We start from the raw sequence: 22,256 nt of genomic DNA, 5'->3' as shown, positions 1-22,256 counted from the left end.
GGAACAAAAAGATCCAAAAATAACCCCAAAAATTTCTCGGAAATTCATCCAAAACAGCGTCTTTTTTTTTATTTTGGGTCTTTTGTGTTCAAAATTTCTTTTTGTAATCTTGCGATGGCTGGTATGCGTGAATTAATCAAAGAAATGGAGGAGGAAATAACTGAGCTGAGGGATAAGTTGGCCAAGAGTGAGGAGGAGTGTAAATTGATAAGCTCAGTATTGGATAAACCACCTGAATTCCCGGATAAGTTGTCGAACAATGAGATTGCACGTTACAGTCGGCAGGTTTTGGTTCCTGGCATTGGTGTTGAGGGGCAGGTGAAGCTACGGAGTTCTTCGGCACTCATTGTAGGTGCTGGGGGACTTGGATGTCCAGCTGCACTGTACCTAGCAGCAGCGGGGATTGGAATGATTGCTGCTGTGGACTACGATAAGGTTGATTTGAGTAATCTTCACCGGCAGACTCTCTACTCCGAGAGGGACGTTGGTATTAGCAAGGTTTTCGCCATGGGAAGGGCTCTCGATAGAATCCACTCAAAATTGCGCTTTGATGCTCATAATACTGAAATCAATAGCACGAATGCAATGACGATCATTGAACAATACGACATTGTCTTGGATGCAACAGATAACGTCGCTACGCGTTATTTGCTGAGTGATGCATGCGTTCTGGCAAAGAAGCCACTCGTCTCCGGGAGTGCCATTCAGTTTGATGGACAGCTGACGGTGTACAACTACAAGGATGGCCCATGCTACCGATGCATCCACACGCAGCCACCAAATCCGGATCATGTGCAGAATTGCGGTGATTCCGGCGTTATGGGTCCAGTAACTGGTGTTATTGGATCCCTCATGGCCCTTGAAGCTATAAAGGTTCTCCTCAATCTCGACGGAGTTCTATCGAAGCAATTGCTCGTCTACGATGGCTTTGAAGCACGTTTCCGGACACTGAAGCTTCGTGGAAAGATCAAAGATTGCGCTTCATGCTCTGAGAATCCCACCATAACTCAGCTCATTGATTATGAAGCATTCTGTGGATCTAAGGCAAATGACAAAGACCACAGTTTGAAGCTTTTGGATGAATCTGACAGGATTACTGTGCAGGAATACAGGAGGATTTTCAAAGCAAAAATTCCGCATGTGCTCGTGGATGTTCGTTCACCGAATGAGATAAAGATTTGTGCCCTAAAAAACACCAAGAACATTCCCATTGATGACATAAATAGTCAGAAGATTGAGAGAATTGCCGAGGATCTGGGCAAGATGAACCTTCCCATCTATGTGGTGTGTCGTCGTGGAAATGACTCCCAGAGGGCCGTTAAGAAGCTCAAGGAATTCATAAAGGGCGACAATGCCCCCAAGGACATCATCGGTGGTCTTCATGCCTGGGCAAAGTACATCGATCGCAAATTCCCCGTCTACTAGAGAGGACTTCCCATGCCGTGCGTAAGTACTTCGTACTTCCTCTCTGAATTTAGCAAAATAAATAAAATCGAAAATAATATTTTTTTAGATGGTAATTTTTATTACAATTTCTCATCTTAATTTTCTAAATAATAAATTGCTAAAAAGAAATTTATTTACAACCTTCTTCGTCACTCTTCAATCTACAGAAAAAGAATTTTCTCTTTTAGAAATACTGACTTTAGCACTAAATTCAATTTTTTTTAAAACAATTTCTCTTTATATAAAATATTACATCCACATTCTACATTGAATATATGAAACAATTTATGCGAGAAGGAGGTTGAAAAGTTCCTGAACTTTTTATAATGTAAGATTCTTTTTTATAATTAAAATTTTGAAATAAAAATCAAAAATCATCCAAAAAATCTTTTAATTCTCAGTACGAAGACTCTTCAACCTCCCAACCCCAAAAATTCACTCTCTGACCTTTTATTTATTAATTTATTCGTTTTTTTTGTTCTTTATGATTAATTAAACTCCAGTTGAGACCACTTTGTACTTAGAATTATTTCATAATCTTGTCGGATTGATCTCAAGGTTTTCACATTGAACAGAATTTAAAGGTAAAAAGTTGCTCTATAGCGCTCTCAAATTAAAATACAGTCTTAGCGAGATTAAATAAACACTTAAAAAACACTAAAAAAATTACCTTAAAACTAATTTATATAGAAATTACATTTTCTCACGCACTGTTTTTGTAAATTCTCGAGAATTTCTCTAAAGGACATACCCCCATTTTGCCCATTTGTAGCAAAAGTTAGAAATTTTCTTCAGTCCTTTCTTTGGTTCTTTTGCTCTCTCTCTCTCGTATTTTAGAGCGCCTTTTTGAGGGAATCCATAAATATAGAGAATATTATTGTTGAGGATTTACTGGGAGGGAGTGCGATTGTTCTCAGTAATTCGAGTGTAGAAGTTCTCTGTGGGCTTCTGTGTCGGATTCTTCGTCATCACTCGATGGGGGTGTCTCAAGTAGGGGCACACCCAAATCTAAATACTCATCGTTGGCCGTTGCACTCAGAATCTTGTCCAGATCGACGACAAGCTGCGAGAAATTTGGCCGATCTTGGGGATTGAATTGCCAACACTGCCTCATTAGCATGTATCTGAAAGAAATTTAAAAGTTTTGTTTTAGGGAATAGATTCAGGGAGAGATTTACGTGTAGATTCCTCTTGATTGCTATAGAGTTCTACTTACATGTTATTTGAGCAGCGTTTTGGCTTCTCAAGACGATGATCGCATCGTAGGAAAATGTTGAGATCATCGGCAGAGTATATCGATGGATATGGTTGCTCACCAAAGGACATAATTTCCCACAGTAGTATACCATAGGACCATCTTAAAAAAAAGGAAGAAGATATTCATTACATAGCTTATTACAAGTTAAATAAATTCTCAAAACATACACGTCACTCTTTGTATCGTAGAATTTATCTGTTAGTGATTCAGGGGCCATCCATTTAATGGGTAGTCGCCCATTTGTTGCTTTCCTGTAGTAATCCGTATCCTGTATATCCCTCGCTAGGCCGAAATCGGCAATTTTCATGACGTAGTCATCACTGACAAGAACATTCCTTGCTGCCAGATCTCGATGGATGCACTGCATTAAACAGAAAAAAAAAACAAGAAAAGAATAGAGAAATTCTTCTCAGAATTTATTAGATTCTTCTTACCCTTCGTGAGGCTAAGTACTCCATTCCTCTTGCAATTTGGAATGCAAAAGAAATGAGATGCTTCTGTGTTAGATTCTTCTTGTCCGGATCGTATTCTTCCTCCTCAGTCTTGGCAATGAAGGGGATGTCAAATTCCGATCTTGGTCGATTCTTTTTGAGGAAATCTTTGAGATTCCCATGCGGAGCGTACTCCACAATGACATACAACGGACCACCTTGGCTGCAGCATCCGAGTAAGTTGATAATGTTAATGTGCTTTCCAATCATCTTCATGACTTCCATTTCGTGTACCAAACTCGCCATATCGGAGTCCGTGTGACCCTCCTTGACCATTTTAACGGCCACAACGGAGGCAAAACCATTCTTAACCAAACCATTTGCCTCAGCCATTACAACCCGTCCAAAGGCACCTTCTCCCAATGTTTTACCCAAAACCAAATAGTTCCTTGGGAATTCCCAATTTGAATCCATTGGGAATTCATACTCAGATATTGGTTGTGGATCATTGTTGGCACTCTGCATTTGGGTTGTGCGTTGCTTCTCAATTTTAATAATGGGCACAATGACTGCTTCGGGATTGGATGCATCTGGAGCTGGTTTGATTACAATGACCTTCTTGTTCCACTGATGAACCGTCTGCATTCGATGCTTCATTATCAACTTCTCCCGATTGAGCTTCTTATATGTGCAAACAATGAGGATTGACGACAGGAGAAGGAGGACGGAAAAAGCTATGACGCAAATGGTGTAGATGCTGTAGTTCTTAATTGGTGCAACAAGGGGGGAATCCTCATCGACAACATGCAGGTAGGCGCTTGCAGTTGTTGCGCCGAGGGTATTGGCTGTGAGGCATGTGTACCATCCTTCGTCGCTGTAGGTTACATTCTCTAGCCTTAGAATCCCAGGATCATTGGGGTCCGTCTGTGAATTTTGAGGAATTTAGTTAAGCAAAATTCGGACGCCAAAATCATGCGCTTGTTTAGCCTATGATTTGTTATAGCGTTAGATGGTTACAAGCAAGCTCAGAAAATGGAATAGATGCGGTTTAGTTTATAGGTTTGAAGCGTAGGTAACTTAAGCTACTACATAATTATTCCATACTAATAATTAAAGTTTTTTTTTAAGATCTAGAGACATTTCGGGTAAGTTTATTCCATTCTTCATCCCCCGTCATCTCCGTTTTATTAAAAAAAAATTATGTGAGTGAGATAATTTAATCAAAATGTCGTTGGAAAGTCAAAACTACGTACAATTTTCCTTTAAAAAAATATGTTTTCACGATCTTTATTAATTTTTAATTGTTTTTAATAAAATTTTTAATCAGTTAAATGGGTAAAATAGGAAAGATCATGCGTAAGATATTGTCTCTTCATGCAACAACCTTCACCTTAGCAGACATTGTGGTATTTGTTGAACAATTGTTTTCACAAAAGCCCGCCATCCATTCAATGTGTGGATGATAGTTTGACACCACTGTGCACTTCATTTCCCCAGAAGCGCCAGGTGAGAGTGTCAAATTGTTTGGAAGTGGAATTATGATTGGTTTGTGGTTTACAATTTCTGAAAATGCAAAAAGATAGGAAAAGAATAATCAACCACCACCTACAATAAAAAAATCGTTTTTTTTTTTAAACCAGAATATCCTGAAAGAAAAAAAATTAAGAAGAAGAATTTTATGCATAAAGCCCTCAACCAGGACGAAAAGAAAAAAAAGCCGAAACAGAGAAGACCAACCACCAAGAACAGAGGACAAGACATGAGAGAGATTTTTTTTTGGAGTGGAATTTGTACCTTGAGCTTTGTATGCTCTGGAAGGTCAGTTCCGTTTATTTCCTTCGAACGGAACTTATACCATTCAGTATGGGCTTCCAAATCACTGATACTTTCGCATGAAAAGGTGATATTTCTTTTAACGACTGCAGTTTGATTAAGGGGTGGTGTCATAATATACGGTCGTGAAGGGAAACGATCTGATAGAAGTCAAGAAAAACAAAAAAAAAAACGGGAATTTAGATGTTGATTCTCTTTTGCAACAGAGCCTCAATAATGATTTTTACCCATGACCATGAGTTGATATGTGAAATTGATGCAGGCTACAATGTTGCACACGTTGCAGGTGTAGTTTCCTGAATCGCTCGGTGTGAGGGAATCCATGCTAATGCCTGTTTTTGAGTACCTAATTCCACCCAGTTGTCGATTTATTGTTCCATTGCTATTATTTTTACTCCATGTGATTGTTGGTTGTGGATTTCCCGAAGATGCACATTTGAGGGTGATAGAGTGTCCCGTTGGATGTGATTCTAAGAAATGCATACTGCCCTTTCGTGTGAATACTGGTGCACGATATCCTTGACTTTTATTCTGAACCATTTGCTGATTGAGATTTTCCTGCGATGAATCGGCTATTTCATTTGTACCAGGATCAAGAATTCCCTTTTTATTGGCCGTGATGACATTGTTGGAAACTTGATTATGTATTTCTAAACCTCTCAAATCATTACCCATGGTTCTGTCTGTATATAGTTGATAGATAAGAGATTTTTATTATGAATCTTCTCTCTTTCTGAATAATTTTCAAATTTTATCAAGAAAGGGTTTAAGGCTAAAGATATTTCCCATATTCTATACAAGTATTTTCCCTAATTTATCTGAATGTCCTTCAATTACAAAAAAAAAAAAATAATTTCCTTATTGAGAAAAAATATTTACCTTGAACAATGAGCTCCGTTGTGTGGTTGACACATCCTAAGTCATTGCAAACGTGACATGTGTAATTCCCAGCATCTTCCAGCACCAGGTCCTCCAGCGTTATTGCCCTCTTCCCATAGTTTACATGCCCGAATTTTCTCTCAATTGACTTCCCATCCTTGGTCCATGTGATGTTTGGTTCGGGATTTCCACTTGCAATGCACTTCAATTTCACCATGTTCCCCGAAGGACGAGCTAAGAGGCGCGAAAGGGTGCTAGCTTTTGTGAAATAGGGTGCTACGTGGACTGATGATGGATCTACAGTATCACCATCGGGGGTTCTTGTTGAAAGATCAACATTCTCCTCCTTGAGGTCATTTCTCACAGTTCGAAATTGTTCCTCAAAGTAATCATCGGTGTCCACATCATCAGTCAATGCGACATTCTCAGATACTTGAGATTGAATCTCCAGATTCCCCGTGAAATGTGTGTCATCTTCAGGGATGGATCTCAATCTGTTATCCACAACAAGTGTTAGATTTGACCATTCACCACCCTCTGTGGAATGACATGCATAAACACCCGCGTTTGCCTTTCGGATCCTCTCGAATTTAATTCTATTTCAATAAAGAGAAAAAATATTTTTTTATTGAAGAGATTTAACTCTCCCACACAAAAGGAGATCTTACATTTTTGTCTGCTTCGTGGTTGTCTCAAGTGGTGATGCATTCTTAAACCAAATTGGGCTGTTGAATGTGCATTTAAGTACAACTCGTGCGTAGAGTGGAACATTTTCGCGAAATATCCTCTTTTGTCCTGTTGGTAAGAAAAAAAAAGAGAAAATTTCATTCTTCTGTCCTCATTATTTTCTTGGAAAAGAACGAATGATTTTTCCATGGTACTGCGTGGCAAAAATAACGTTCATGACGATACGCAAATGCCCGTTAAATTGAACACACACTCACGACGATGATATTGGGAAAAATAAATGATTTTCATTGCTCGTGAGCTCGCAGTGAGAGAAAATTCAATATTAGATTGAGCGCTTTGTTGGTTTGGCCTCTTTGGCCTTCTGATCGGAAATAGCATTTGTTTAAAATTTATGAAAACGTTAAAAAGCAAAATGCTCCCCGTATGTACTACATAAAGTCATACCGTACAACACACCCAACTTATTTACTCTTTTCCATTTTTTTTCTCTTTTTGGGGGGAAAACAGACGAAACGTTCGATGGTGTGAAAATTTCCGGGCTTAATTAAACATTTCTTATTTTCCGCACATAAATGAAACATGAAAGGATAACGATTAGTGTGCTAATTTTCCCCCAAGAAAAAAAATATCTTCTCATCGCTTTTAGACAAGAAAATAGCGCAAAGAACAAACTAAATGAGCACCTCAATCGCAAATTGTTGAACTTCTCAATAGTAAATATCTTGAGGAAGACGAAACGTGTCTTTTCTCTCAATTCCCTGTGGTGGAAAATTGTAATTTTAGCAAATTGGGATTTGTTGATGGAAAAAAGAAATATTTGTATTATTGGCATGCGCAGCAGCACGTAGAGAACTTTTACAGGCACGTGGAAAAGCATCCAAAGAAGACTCTATAGTGCAGAATTAAAATGAATTAGTTTTTTTTCTATAAGAAATTAATTTGAATAATACGAGATTAGAATTTATTAAATAGCTTCACTGAAAGATATTTATCTAATTGTTTTTCCCAATAAATCGCTATTGACCTTGATAGAGGTATAATAAAGAAAAATCGTTTTTTTTGTATAAGAAAATAAATAATACGAAGATGATACGCAGAATTTTTTTATAAGAAAAATAATTAAAATGTTTTGCAAAATTCTGCTGAAAAGTTCTAATCATTTCAATGGATTGGATTCTTTTCTTTGGATACCTGACTATAATTTTCTAGGCTTTATTAAAGAAAAAAAACTTCATTGAATAAATCAAAATTAAATAAAGTTCAAATCATAAAAAAGAATTCGTATTTTGAATTAAAAAAAATTTGTTGATCAATTGATTGGATTGATTAAGAAGTATTTGAGATATTGAGTAATAAGAATGCAATGTAATATGCTATGTATAATGTGTATGTTAGAGGAATGGCGCATAAAATCAAATAAGACGAACAATGAGCTTTTTGTGAGCAACAAAAAGTATTTATAAAGTCACTCATACAGCCAATATTATGATAATTATGAAAGTTTAACATCATTTATAATGTACTGTGTATATGCCTTCAACAACAAAACAAGTCATTTAAGCAATTCTCCTCTTGATGCATTCACCATCATTTCATACACCACACACGCATCAATGGACTGATGGTGCCGATAGAAAATCATGCGGATTAAATTTATTAATAAACAGATTATTATGGACTGAATGGTAGTTTGGTTCCTTTTCCTTTTGACGTTGAGCCCATAAGCAGAACATGCAGCACATGGGAGTGAATTAGGCGCAAAAGATGCTTCGTTGAGAGAATAAAATTGAAATTAAATTTTCCTTGAAATTAATCCGGGTTATGCTGCATTCTATTTTCCACCTACAGTTGAGATCTTTCTTCCACAACATAAATCTCTTTTAAAATTAAGGAGAAGCATTCTGGCAAGGTGGGAGACCTTGTCCATTCGATACAATTATTTACAACAAAAGAATTTGAGATTTGTCTTCGTGCTGGGAATCAATAAGTAATTTTTAATTTACCGATTCACCTATTTGCCAGCCAGAAATTTAATGCTTAACTAAGAAAACACCGTATATGTTAACCGTGGCGTGTGTTTAAATGAAAAATCATGTTAATCTTTGGCAATAAAATGGTATTTTATAGCACAAAGGCGTGATTCAAGTCTCACACATTTTATTTGTTCATATCTGGCGGTATTATATATACTGTAGGTATTTATGTTTGTATATTTAAGATGTGCACACGTTCGTAAATTAAAGAAATGGACACTAATGCAGTGAGACAAGGAGACGACAGGTCTTTAAACAGCCATTTAATTGATTTTATGACTTTTTTCACATTCAATTACCCCCCTCATGGGTTGAGTTTGTTTTGCGAATTTGCAAGGATTTATTTACAGAATTGCTTTTCTTCTTCTTTACAGATAAATGCAAAGATAGGATGCTGTTTGCCGGGATTCTTTGTCTACATAATGGTAAGAAAACAAGAAGAAATCTCATCTAAAATGAAGAAAACAAGGATATGAAAAATTACTTAATTTATTTTATTTATAAACGATAGAATCGGATGTGATCGCTGTGAGGGCTAAGCAGAAAAGTCCTCATCACAATGATTAATCAATTTATCAAAAAATAACTCGTCTAGACACTTTAACGATCATTAATAAATAATTGTGTTGGTGTTTTTGTTAACAAGCACACACACGATTTTCCTTCGGATGCATCTTCACCCAGGCACAAGCCTTTTAATTGATGTCTTATATTGAATGTTCCTTTTAGTTCTTATTTCAAAGTTGTCTTCTTTCGCGTCTAAATTCAGTCATTCATTATGTGGTGGACGGACACACAAGTTAAGTCGTCAAACATTATCGTAAATTTGTCTTCGAGGAATGGACGAGGTACATAGTTGGGTGAGAAGACATAATTCCAAGGGTGCTAACCAGGTGAGGCATTCCTATCCTGGTATGGTGTTGAAATGATGTCAATATTGTGGGAATGATAAGAAAGGAGCTATGTGACATATTTTTCATTAAGATAGCATCTTCATGGGGAAGAGAAATTGATTGGAAGCAATTTAAATGCTTCTCTCTAGCAGCTAAAGAATTTTAAATGCATTAAAGGATTTAAATTTTTTAAAGTTCTCAACAAGATTAGGCAATGCTTAAAGCAATTTTCAAGAATTCTAATTTAATAATGACGAAGATTTGTGATTAATATAATGGCGTTAGAATCCATGTACATTGAATTACATAGAATTTAGAGAGAAAAAATCCCTAAACTACATTCAAAGTCAAACCGCCATGCCCAAGAGGTCATCCTAAACATAAAAGTTGTTGACTTTAATACTCATAAAGGGCATAAAAGTCAAGATATAATACTTCTCTTCCTTCTAGCACGTTTTTAGATTTTTTACTTTTCCAAATGACTCAATTACCAACAATTAATTTGAGCATTCATAAGAGGCTTTTATTGTTGCTTTTTTCCTCACTCTCTCCTAAATGAATGTCCAAGCTGAGGAACAAGCAATAAAATGCTAGATTTCGCTTTCATCTCAAACGAAAAAAAAAATGATGAATAAAAAAGAGCTGTATATTCATTTTAAGTGTCGGTGGAGCATAAAGCAAAAATATTTATTTTATTTATCTGAAAACACGCACTTTTTGACTTTTTTCCCTTCTGTTCTCTGCTGTAAAAAAAAGAATTTTTTCTTGACTGCGGTGTGGAAGGTAAAAGTGAAGAACTTTGTGGTGTAGTTTTTAATGTGAAGTGGTCTTTGTTCTTTTTTATTTCTAACCGGAAATCTTTCAACTGCTATCGCAGGAAAGCTGCGTACATGGCATATAAACAGGAAGGAAAGCACCCAGAGTGAATGAGAGAAAGACATTCATTGAATACACGATGCCAAAAAACATGCGGAGAACCATGCGAACTATTCTTTAGCTGCGTGCACGGCGCAAATTTAATAATTTAGCGTTCTTTGACATCCATTTTGGTTTTTCCAAACAATTGGCGATTTAAATTAATTCACAGAATTATTATGTAATTTATGCACAACAGGTATGGGTATGAATTATGAATTGTAAATGGTGTCAGAGTGCCATCATTTATTTAATTGCGCGTGCAAATTGATAATGGTGCGGTGCTGTGGCGATTGGCAGCCGGATGGAGCATTTCGGAAGCCACGCAAAGAGTGTTGGTCTACGTGAGACACATTTGAGTGCAATCAACTCAAAAGGGCTGAAGCGAAGAATTTGTAATTTGCAAATTGCGCTTGCATATAAATCTTTCATTTAGATTTTCAAGACGCTCAGGATAGGAGAATATACACGTCATGGCTGCCATTCTCCCTCGCATTTTCACAAGTATGCACCACATGATGATGGCAAGAGACACACCGTTTTGTAAGCAATAGTTTTTTTCCCTCATCTTCTGCACTTCTTTTCCATACCAATGTGCAGTGGAAGATGTAAAAAAAGACACATAGAGGGGTGCCTGCACATCTGTAGGACACGTGTTCCCCATTCGGAGGACCTTCAGCCGACCAGAACCACATTCGTTCTGGATTGGCTGCATTTCGTATCATATTTAATGACTTCTATGTTGTACCATGGAGGATATCTTTCCAAACTTAATCCTGTTTCCCATCCAAAAATCGATGGGACTCAATTGAAAGGCAATTAATTGATGATGAACATTGGTTCGTGGCTCTCAATTACCCTCATGAATGACTTCTGAAGAGGATTTCTCTTCTTGAAGAAAAATCTCAATAGGGGTAGTGTCGGTGGTGTGAATCATTTGACATTGTTTAAATGAATAATTGAGTTATAAGTGTCTTTGCATTTGAAGATTAAATTATGAATCTTCATTTAGTCCATTGCAAGCCTTCATGAAGTCTGTATAAAAGTCGAAATTCCGGTAGAACAAGAAATCATCTCCGGGAAATTATACTTCAAAGTAATTCAAATTCAATGTCTACGGTTTAAATTGAAAAGAATTCTAAATTTAATACCATAAACAAGAATTTTATTTGCACCATTTGCACAAATCTCAAACAGAAGTCAAGTATAAAATGAAATGTTGCCATCGTCTCGTAAGAATGTTCTTCAACTTGCAACATTTCTGAACTCTTGTCAAGCAATACGCTATATGTATGTTCTTTTTTTATTGTGTGCAAAATAATAAATCAATACAGCACAACATTTCCAGTAAAATGCGAAAATTGCAGTTGTTGGAGAATATTAAAATTCATCCGCATCTTGCGGTGCTTCTTCCACTTAACAATTCGTGTAGAACATAAATTCAATGCAAAGTATTACAAGTAATAAAATGATGAGCCGTGGTGTCCGTGTGGCTTTCAATAGTCATGCAGCAGCAGCAGTGGAGCAAATTACACAAGACGATGAATAATTACAAAAAAAAAAGAAGAAGTTCCAACAGAAAACGTGATTCTCCTTTGGCAGAAGGAGCAAAAACCGCTCTTTGGACAATTTAAGCGAGCCAGTCAAAGATGGTGGCGCGTCAGGAGGAGCGTGCAAAAGTGCAAATGATCTCCATATGCGCGGTGGAGACAATGAGTTAATTAATCTGGCAGTTCATCAAGCCCACCGCATCCACACTGGAGAGCGCATAACAATGAGGCGTCAAAGGTGCACACGAATGGAGTCTGTACTGATCAATAAATCAGTGTCGATCACTCATCTTCTCTCTCCACTCTGGAGGAATGATCATCAATGTCACAACAGAATACGCCGGATGAGTGTTGGAAGGAAAGTTATTCGTTAAGCATCAGAACTCTGAACTTATCACTCTTGGATCCTCATTTTTGGGATGATGTGAGTGGTGTGGCCTCAAGAGAAAAAAAATCCAATTCACCAGAGTGTGAACAGACAAATGGGACCATTAAATGGATGAAACATGAAAATGTAACCACCATCGCGAGAGGGGGAAGAAAGTATTGGGTTCCATTTACTCACAAAAGTAGATCAGAATGCAGTGATGAGTTACAAATGCCCTCAACTGTAAGATGTTTTAATCATGTACTTACACCAATTACATTTTAAATGCTATGCTATGTGGATAGGGGATGTTCTCCTTGGAAATTATTGGGTGTTGGATTTGTTTTTATAGTCTGGAAGATATTAGGGAGTCTGTCTATTCTCATAATTTATTCTTTAGTGTTCTTATTCTTTGAGTTATTTTATTTTTCTATTTTTTATGAAAATTGTGAAAATTTTTCTAACTTGCTTTACTGATTTTTCAATGATTTAATTTCAATGTTAGTCATAAACTTCTTAGAAGTATTGGCCTGGCTATTTTCCCCTCAGAAGATTGACATAAAGTAGATGATAAAATTCGAAATGAATGGCAGTAATTCTCGTCATTTCAAAATTCACGATGCCACTCAAAAAAAAATGGGGCAGTTCTAGCTGTGTACAATAGATGTTTTTTTTCCTTCGTCACAAATCCCAAAAATCACGAGAAGGAGAACACTTGTAAAGCACGCACAATTCAGTGTCTGGTTGGTTTGATGATGATGGACACGAAGGCGAATTTTAAAATAAACTCATAATGTGAATTTTCTCATTCTATCTTCCTAGAGATTCGCAAGAAATGAAGAAGAAAAAAAGTCATGCAATGTGTTGTGCCTAATCGTCACTAATCTGTCTGGGTTCTTTCTTCATCACCATTCAGCGAGTGATTTTCGCACCTCCAAAGTGATTCCTCCGCAGATTATATGCTTAGTTTTTGGCCACAGCTCAATTTAGTTTGAAAGGAAAAAAAATCTAAAATTGGAAATTTCATTAGAATATTTTTGGATGTCGATTTGGGTGTTTGAAATGTTGATTTTTTAAATTTAACGCGCGTGGAACGGAAATGGCCAGAAGTAAGATGAATTTTAAGAGAGTTCTTTTGCACATGACTTTTTCTTGTGGGATATTCTTCTTAGAAATGATAAAATTCATTGTAAAACACAAAATGCGCCTTTTCCTTCATCCTTTACTGTGCCAGATGCCAGTGCTTTTTGGCATATAATGTACCACAGACAACAGCAGCAAAAAGAAACGAAAAGGAGGAAAAACGTATTATGCTTCATTATTAATTTAACTCATGAATGAAGTGATTCAAAGACAATCTTTTAGAGAAAAATCTCCTTGTCCACAGCAAATTTTGAGGGTAGCATGAAGCTGTTCCATCACACAGTGAGAACTTTACCATATTGGTGGCTCTAAATTTGATTTATGCTCACAATATTCGTCAATGCGTTGGATAATTTGGAACACAGAGACTCCCAAACGTTAAAATACTAAATTCATTTTTGACTTTTGCTCCATTTTTTCCCATAAATTTGATAAACTGGATCAAATTTTACGACCCAGACACAAGAATATAAAATATTCTGATAAAAAAAGCAGAGACCACAATAAAGTGTTGATGCACTCATTAGCATAAATTAGAATGAAAAATCTGCGGAATGTTAACTTTTTATATTTGAGAGAATCATATATTTTATGGGTATTTTATCACGATGATTTGTTAATGTAAAACCACACAGTGTTGACCATATTTTGTGTCGATATTTTGGTGATAAATAAAATTCTTGAAATTGCCTAAAGATTTGCCTAATGAAGCTGGATGAATTAATTTGACAAAAATCAGTGCTCATGCTGAGAAAAGTTTATTCGAAATTTTTCACGGGGGCACCGCGATGTATGTCACAGCTATTGAAGCATATTAAAATAGAGGAGTGTTTAATCGCTTCGATAACGCTATCATCACATCAAATTAATGTGAAAAAATCAACGGAAAATACAAAAAAAAAAAACTAATAAATTTCCTTCTCAGTTATTTTCAGATTTCAAGAAATTCACAAATAATCTTCAAAAGGAGGTGGTTACATTTTAAATCCCAAATCCAATAAGATGGGTAAGTTTAATTTATTCTCTTTACAAGCCAATCTATATAGAAAGAATATCTTAACTATATATTTTATCGGCTTTTGCATATTCCTCTCCTATCGTGTGAATAAATTGATTAAAAGTCATTCTTTTAGGCTCTTAAAATAGTGTGAACATTTAAAACATAAATTTCACCTTTTTCCAATTAATTTGCAAATATCTCTCGAAAGATCCTGTTAAATTATCCCTCCCGGTCGTTATCACCTCTTCTGCTTTCTCAGAATCTTCTCGGCCTCTCTCTCAAATACCTAATTTATTCATATTGCTAAATGATTTACGAATGAAACGATAAATCACTTATGTAGCATTTTAAATATATATTAACAGCTTCGTTTTTTTCTTCTACTTTTCTTTTACCACCTCTTTTCCTCTGCATTTTATATGCATTATATTAGTGTCTAATCCCTGGGTGATATGAAAAGTCAACGTAAAATAATAAATTATATTTTTCTTGTCGTAAATTTGTAGAACGAAGTAAAAGCACAATGCTATGAAGGCAAAGTGTTAAGAAAAGTATTTAATAAGAAAAAAAAAGAAAGCAAAAATGCTTTTGGAGCCTTTTGAAAATCATTCTATACGGAGGGATTTGAGTCTTGTGTAAACAGGGATTATAGGAGTTCGAAGCACAGAGCGAAAATAAAATGAATTGCTTTTCTATGTGAATATAAATTATGTTTATCGTACCGAAGAGACTCTTAAGTGGGCGTTTGGTTAAATTTGTGGCCGATAGAGTTAATTAATCAGAGAATCGTTGAATAGGCTTGTGCTGAAAAGCCACCGAATTATACTACATAGTAGCATATTTTTTTTCTCATTCATATACATAATAACTGTATATAGTAAATTCAATTTTATGTGGAATGAATTCCTTCCAGATGTCACTGAATTTCACGTAAATTATTCGTTTTATTATCTAATTTAGCATTTTTAAAAAACCATCCATCAAAAATCTTATTTCTCTTTCCTTAATAAATTTCTGAGCATAGTCGCAAATAGAAGGCAAACATTAGCACACATATAAATGTTGTTGTAGGACAAAAAATCTCAAATTTCATTTCCCAAATGTTTCTTTAAATGTCCTTTCTCGACCAATTTTTGGTGTTTTCTTTTCAATTTTTAATGACCTTGTGAAATGAAGATCTTCCTCTTCAAGAGGATCCTCAAAATATATCAGCATATGTTTGTACTGAAAATCGCACAAGTTAAGGGAGCTAAAGGATCCCATTTGTCTTTAATGAGAAGCCCAAGGATCTTCTGAAGGAACATCTTGTGGCAAAAACAATTCCACTCACCTAAATTAATGGTAATGCCTTCGGTGTCTTGCGCTGGAATCTTCCTTGAGGAAACCGTTGCAACCATTAGCAAAATATGCAGGAATAGAAGAAATGCTATCCGGCTGTGCTGTATGTCCATGATGATTCTATAAATTAAATCCATGGCGTTGGCCGTGTAAGGTTCCCCTCTTCGTTGGTAGAATATTCCTCACGCCGGAAAGGAAGTTGTTGTCATTTTATGTTGCTAAATTATCTGAAAATTTTAGAGAGAGAGGAAAAAATTAGAAACAGGTGCAGAATATTAATCTAAAAGACTTTCAAGCAAAGATATTTCATGAAAACTTTTAGTGGAAAATTATATCTTATTAAAATTCATTTAATGCTCAATTTGCCACTTTGGGATTACTTCGCCACGCGAGCTTTCTTTTTTTAATAAATGTGACTAATCCATGGTATTACCGTAGATTACTTAATTTTAATCAATTCCAAGAAATCTGTTATAGATTGTTGGTAATTTGTTTTTATTGCACTAATTCGCGGATGTGATAACAATTTATCTACCAATTTATTTATTGAGTAAGTCAATCAAAATGTCGCTGTGTTGAAGTTCTTATTAAAGGTCTAGTGGAGACGTTACTGCACATAAAATTAAACAAGAATTGTTTTTTGTAAGAATAAATTAGAAATTTCTAAGAATATTCGTTGAAAATCAACAGAATGGTTGCGATTTTTGGCACTGCAAAATTTTCACAAAGTCATAAAATCTTCTTTTGAATTATTCGATTTTCTAAGAAAGCGTCAAGCAAACAATCTGTTGTTATCACATATTTTATATGTTAATTCTTAAATAGAAATATATAGGTATTGTGTTGAATTTTAAATTAGAAGAAAAAATCACGAAAAGACTTAATCGCATAACAAAATGAAATAGCAAGAAAATCATTTGGATAACTTTCTTTCGTTAAGAAAACGAAAAATTATGATCGAAATATGCTAAAATCATTAATTTTTTAATCTATAATTTAGCTATATATTTTTCTCATCTACTTTATATTCAGAGAGCTAAATGCAAAATATTATTTGTGCGAAGAAGTATGCAAATTTATTAACTTGTAGCTCTACTACACGCTTCATCGCATCCAAAGAGATGATTCAGCATGAGAGCCAAGATGTTTGGCTCTAACATTGTTATGTGATGAGATATATAGCAAGAATGTTACACATGATTGTCTCCTTTCTGGAAAACACTGCGCGTTCTCCTCCATGTGTTGCCCCCAAGTCATTCGATAGCAGTTTAAATTCTATTTTTGGATTTGAATCTATTTTTGCGGAATCATTTTGTAAGAAAAAATTAATTCTCAATTTATCTTCTTTTTATAGAAGTTTTTTTTGGCAATTGAGGTATTTTCTGATTAATATCAAATAAATTTAAATTGACAACCTGTGAGGCTTCTGAATTGATCTGGATGACTTTCCCCTTGAAATTTACTCAATTTTAATGTGTGTGGTGTAAAATAATGCGCGATGCCTTAAATTCATGCACATTAGAATATCTCTTTTGGGATGCAAATGTCGCATTTACATCAAGTTGATAATCCCCCAAATAAATCACAATCTTCTATAGAGTAGAAACCCATTTAGAGTATATGTTTGTGGAAAGAGATTTTATACGGTGAGCTTTTAAGCTAAAAGATAAACATGATGGTCTTATGTAGGTTAATATTTGTGTGGTTTTTTTTTCATTATGGTGTTTCCTTTAAGAATGAGATCTTTTCTTGGGAGAAAAAAAATATAACTTTCTATTCAGAATTTGTGAGATTCCATTTGGTAAATTGATTCAAAATATGCATAAATGCTATTTTTGTTTGGATTATATAAAAGGAGTTCAATCCACCTCTAAATCTTGAGTTCTCGCCTCACATCATTCCTCACCAATAGTGCGGAGGATCGTCTCCTATCTACCTACCAAATTATACAATAATGAATGTATAACAAAAGCTTAATCATTCACACGGCAATAAATTTTCGAGAATCATCTTTCTCGCGCGCTTCGTCTCTTGTGAGGTGTGCGTGGGTGGTGATGCTCACCCATTTAGTTTGGATCTCTTCTATATGGTACATATATGCCTCAGAGGCACGCAAGCAGTGTGTGGTGAAGAAATTTTTAGGTAAATAAATTACAAAATGCAGCCTATTTGTCATGTTTTCGGAAATTGCTGTTGAAAATAGTGTTCGCGTCGGTGCTTTTCGCGGACAATATCATGTGATGAAAATTGAAACATCGCACACAAGTCATCCCGTAAGTCATCACGCGGAAGATCTTTTTTTCACATCAAGGAGTGCCCATGTAAGAAATCCGGTAATTGCTTGTTCTACAGGTTGTTGGAGTTCACACGAATTAAATTTTTCTTTGATTAATTCACGGTGTGAAATGAAAGTGACAGTGATTAAAGTTTCAATCGCATGGCACTGAATTTATTCCAAAATGCTCAATGTTAAGCTCATAAGAACATGCGTGGTACCACAGAAATTCTTTCGTTCTCTGATCCCTATCAGGGTGTGTATTTTAATTCACGTGAGAGAGAATATATCAATTTAATTATGAGTTTTTCGTGGTAATTGAAACATAAACAGAAACATCAATTTTCAACCAAACATATGGCCAAAGTGAGAGAAGTTCCTCGACTTCTTAATGACACTTTCTTGCACTCAGAAGAATTCTTATTTATCACGTTTTTCTTGAGCTAAGAAATACATAATAATGGGTTAAGAATGATTTTTTTTTGTATTCTTGAGAAAATGACACAAATAAGCTTTTGTTACCTGTAATTATGCTGCCTTGTTTCTTGCTTATATATATGCTTTATAATTTATTCTAAAAAGTTTCTTCTTATCTCGATACGAAGTTCTTAATTTTTTTCAATGAAAAAAAAAAGTAAAGGACATTTTTTTAACTAAAAATTTTCAATTTCTTTCAATAATCGTGGTTTAATTCCACCCACAAAACTTGTCAAGATTTTTAGTAATTTTCTCTGACTGCACATCCTCATCTGTCCATTTAGCTTAAATTCTCTGTCTATGGCATTCCATGGGTTCTATCAATAAATAATTGAGCAGGTTATCCCATCTATTGAAATTCTAAGCAATTTCTCCATTCGCTACAACTCTTTATACATAAAGCTTTTATTGACGAAACTTTCTTCAAACAATTTGTCACACGTCAAGCTCCCAGCGGGATTTTCTCATTTACAATAATAATTAACTGATCATTCGGGTGTGGGAACACAACCAAAGAAATCCATTCAGCTTCCATTCCTTAATCTTGATGGTCAATTCAGCCAACTTCCTTTTCTTCTTGTTTTTTTTTCTTATTCTTCTTCACTTCTTTTTCAATTCTTATGGCAATAAATGAGGACGCAAATCGATAAGTGATCTTCACTGTGAACATGGCGTTGCACTTGAGTGCGAAATCCATCCACACACACCCGGGAAGAGGCAGAAAAAAGGCGAAGAAGATCAATATTTGGAAAACGGAATGCAGGAATGTCTATTGTTTCCACGTCTTTGTTGTTTTCAATATTCCCGAGAAGAGGAGAAAAAAGAGAATTTTTACATAAATTAATGATTTTTTTTCGCGCACACAACATTGAGAGATTTCCTTGAAAATGCGTTTGCAAGAAAATTAAAAGTCTTCTTACTTTCCATCTGGGATCATTCAGTTGAAATATTTATTTATTTTCTATAAAAGTTTTATACGATGAACCCCAATTTTTTTTTTCACTTTGCGTCATCTCTTGCGCGTTAAAAATAGTGTGATCTATAATTTTTTATTACTCATCTGGGGTGAAGATATGCATTGTTTTCAATGAAAATAACATAAACATAAGAAAAGAAGAGAAGGTCTTCTATTGGGAACGAATTTAATGGATAAACGAAATGTTTATAAAGAAGTAGTTCATGTTTTGGAAATTATTGGGGGCTTTTAAGACAAATTCAAAGAGAAACTTATTTGTTTTACAATGAACCATTTAATATTCGATTAAAAATTTATATAATTGTGACTTTTTTTTTTTAAGATTTAAAATTAAATCAAACCGAAATTCTTAGGTTCTAATTACAGCTCCAGGTTGTAAAATTAGAAGATTTTAGAGGCAAAAAGTTAATCGTTGTGGAACTTTAATTGCAGGAGAACCTCTTTTCTAAGAAATACCAAACTTCTCGATCTCCTCCTTTTCTATTTTCTAAATCTATATATTCCTCAAAAATAGCAGCTCCAAGATACATATAACCACTTATGACATTTCATTGATATTTGACACAATTCCGAGAACTAAATGTGCCTTCTTCTTTGATAAATAAATTTTCAATCAAACTTCAAATACATTTCACTTTTCACACAGATCTAATCTCTATAAATATTTAGTTAGGAAAATCACTTAGAACACTCTTTTGGTAAACTTTTAGGAGAGAGAGGGAAAAAAGAAGAATCGTTGATCTCGGAGCCTTGCTTATTTCGAAATTAATTCAATAAATGTATATTGCTGATCATTTATTTGATTTAAGATTATAGGCGGGTTGTTTAACAAATTAATGGCTTAAATGGCGTGCAGGAGATTTTTTATTCTTGTGGTAAAGCACAAAAGATAAATTGGGCAGGAAAAAAAAGGTTTAAAACTAACCTTTTTCTTATAAATCGTTCTTCTCCTTTTTTGTGTGTAATGTGTGCCTGACTACCCTCCCTGTTTTATAAATAGAGAGAATGAGAGGGATTTGTCGGCAAAGACGAACCTTCTTTCAATTCCACCAACAAAACGATTTATCGCAATTGATTTAAAATTCACTTGGCGCTCCTTTTCAGGTGTATATCTCTGTTTGAGTTTCGTCTTCTTGTGTTTTCTTGCGATCAACAACAAAAAATCCCAAAATCCACCAATCAGCACACAAATGTGTACAAGAGACACCACAATATAAATCCTATTTGGCGACGTAAAAAAATTGTATGTAATCCTCACAATAAAAATTGGTAAGATACTGATTTATGAGGGATGAGCATCTTTTTTTTTCAACAAGCCACACACAAAAAATACGCTTCACTGCACTATCATGTGTAAGTCTTTTGTATACCTTTAATCCTCCGTGAAAAGACCCTTTCTTGTACAATCGCGCGATAAGCAGTTTACATGCACCCAACCGATTTGAATACACACACCGTTTTTGTCAAAAAATACTTTTTTTTGTGCTCAAAAATTGTTTTTTTCTCTCTCGTATGATTGAGTTAAGAAATCACTTTTCTTATTTATCTCGCTCCTTTTTTTCACACTGATATTCCAAAATATACATCAAACAAATATTTGCTTTTCCAACACAATTTTTCTTGTTCTTTTGATAAATTGATAAAAAAACGCTTCACTTTTTTTCTTAAAAAAAAAGTCAATCGATCAATAGAATTTTTTCACAAGACACCGATTAAAACACAACTCGCGATTTGAATGGAAGAGAAGGAACTTTATATTGTGATCCTCTGAAGATTGACAAGCACAAGACAGTGCCGACGATTCGTTCTTTTTCTTGTGTCAATTCTTTAAGACTCTCCTGGTGAGGGAGAAGTAAAATCGCTCAAGAGACACCGAAATGTGAGACGTCCACCAGCCAAGAAAGTTGGTAGCATACTGAAATGAAAATCAGTCAAAACGAACTTCTCGGGATTAGCTTAAGTCGCGCCGGCACAAGTGCGATAGCCGGCTGAGCATGTGGCGTGTGTATTGGTGCTGCGCGACGCTATCAGGGGCCCCGGCGTTTCTTTGCACAAGACCCGAAGGAAAATGTGGGATGTGAGAAGTAGAAATGGATGGGAAGTTGGTGCGTGCACTTGGCTTCCAAGACATCGAGCGCATCCTCACATTTCCCCATTTTATTCCATCTAAAAATGCAATCGCAAAGTTTGCTGGGGGTTCTGTGAGGGATCTTTGAATGAAATTCTGATTTTTTTAGCAGAATTTACCTAGAAAAAATAAAATTTAAATAATCTTTAAGATCATGATCATTTATCTTTTCCATTCAATTGGTATGAAGAAGATTTTTTAAGTTATTAAAGACAAAAAGAAGATCATTCTCGAGCAGGTTAACATTCAAAAAAAATCCTGATCATCAGAAATATTCAACCTCAGCTGTTGCTTTCTTATAGCGTTGTGAAAAATCAATTATTTCACGCAATTAATTCTGTTGATCTGCTTCATCATCTTAACTCTTTTTTTGGACTTTTTCTTCGTGTTTAATTTCCATATGAGGGAGCAAAAAGAAGTTTCGTGTATTTCTGTGTTCACAACAAATTAACTGTGGAGATGACGAATTAAATGAAGAAACATTAAAGACGTTACAAATGAATTAGTGTGTGTGTGATTGAGAAACTGAATTAGTGTTAGTGAAGTGTGACGAGGAAGAAGGAGTTAGTAGGCGATGAACATCAAAAGCAGGAAAAACAAAATTTTTTTGGTGAGTCATTTTTC

At 35.1% G+C, this 22,256-nt stretch overlaps 2 protein-coding genes across 5 annotated transcripts; one reads left to right on the top strand and one right to left on the bottom strand.

Moving 5' to 3' along the window:
- The first annotated feature begins 10 nt into the window (after nt 1-10).
- On the top strand, nt 11-1,832 carry LOC129786843 (adenylyltransferase and sulfurtransferase MOCS3). The gene has a single exon (XM_055822092.1). The coding sequence runs from the start codon at nt 115-117 to the stop codon at nt 1,423-1,425; it is 1,311 nt and encodes a 436-aa protein (XP_055678067.1). The 5' UTR covers nt 11-114; the 3' UTR covers nt 1,426-1,832.
- On the bottom strand, nt 1,505-21,468 carry LOC129786840 (fibroblast growth factor receptor homolog 1-like). 4 transcript variants are annotated; one of them, XM_055822086.1, is made up of 10 exons: nt 20,430-21,468; nt 15,769-16,003; nt 6,516-6,642; nt 5,848-6,443; nt 5,196-5,651; nt 4,930-5,108; nt 3,139-4,059; nt 2,872-3,065; nt 2,663-2,803; nt 1,505-2,570 (listed from the first exon to the last, which is right to left on the bottom strand). In XM_055822086.1, the coding sequence occupies exons 2-10, from the start codon at nt 15,911-15,913 to the stop codon at nt 2,360-2,362; spliced, it is 2,970 nt and encodes a 989-aa protein (XP_055678061.1). In that variant the 5' UTR covers nt 15,914-16,003; nt 20,430-21,468; the 3' UTR covers nt 1,505-2,359. The 4 variants fall into 4 exon arrangements, with proteins under 4 accessions (XP_055678061.1, XP_055678062.1, XP_055678063.1 ...); XM_055822087.1 differs by having other exon boundaries at nt 20,875-21,468; XM_055822088.1 differs by lacking the exons at nt 4,930-5,108; nt 5,196-5,651 and adding an exon at nt 4,526-4,698 and having other exon boundaries at nt 20,430-21,447.
- Between the last annotated feature and the right edge of the window lie 788 nt (nt 21,469-22,256).

This window comes from Lutzomyia longipalpis, chromosome 1 (genome assembly GCF_024334085.1).
Source record: "Lutzomyia longipalpis isolate SR_M1_2022 chromosome 1, ASM2433408v1".
NCBI lineage: Eukaryota > Metazoa > Arthropoda > Insecta > Diptera > Psychodidae > Lutzomyia > Lutzomyia longipalpis.
This window is presented reverse-complemented; position numbering and strand designations above follow the sequence as displayed.

Bases quoted from the DNA above. Each gene is read 5' to 3' on its own strand.
- LOC129786843 (XM_055822092.1), top strand. From the start codon at position 115: ATGGCTGGTATGCGTGAATTAATCAAAGAAATGGAGGAGGAAATAACT.
- LOC129786840 (XM_055822086.1), bottom strand. From the start codon at position 15,913: ATGGATTTAATTTATAGAATCATCATGGACATACAGCACAGCCGGATA. The intron at 2,804-2,871 runs GTATGTTTTGAG...CTTTTTTTTAAG, and splicing joins TACGATACAAAGAGTGACGT to ATGGTCCTATGGTATACTAC. The intron at 2,571-2,662 runs GTAAGTAGAACT...AATTTCTTTCAG, and splicing joins AAACGCTGCTCAAATAACAT to ATACATGCTAATGAGGCAGT.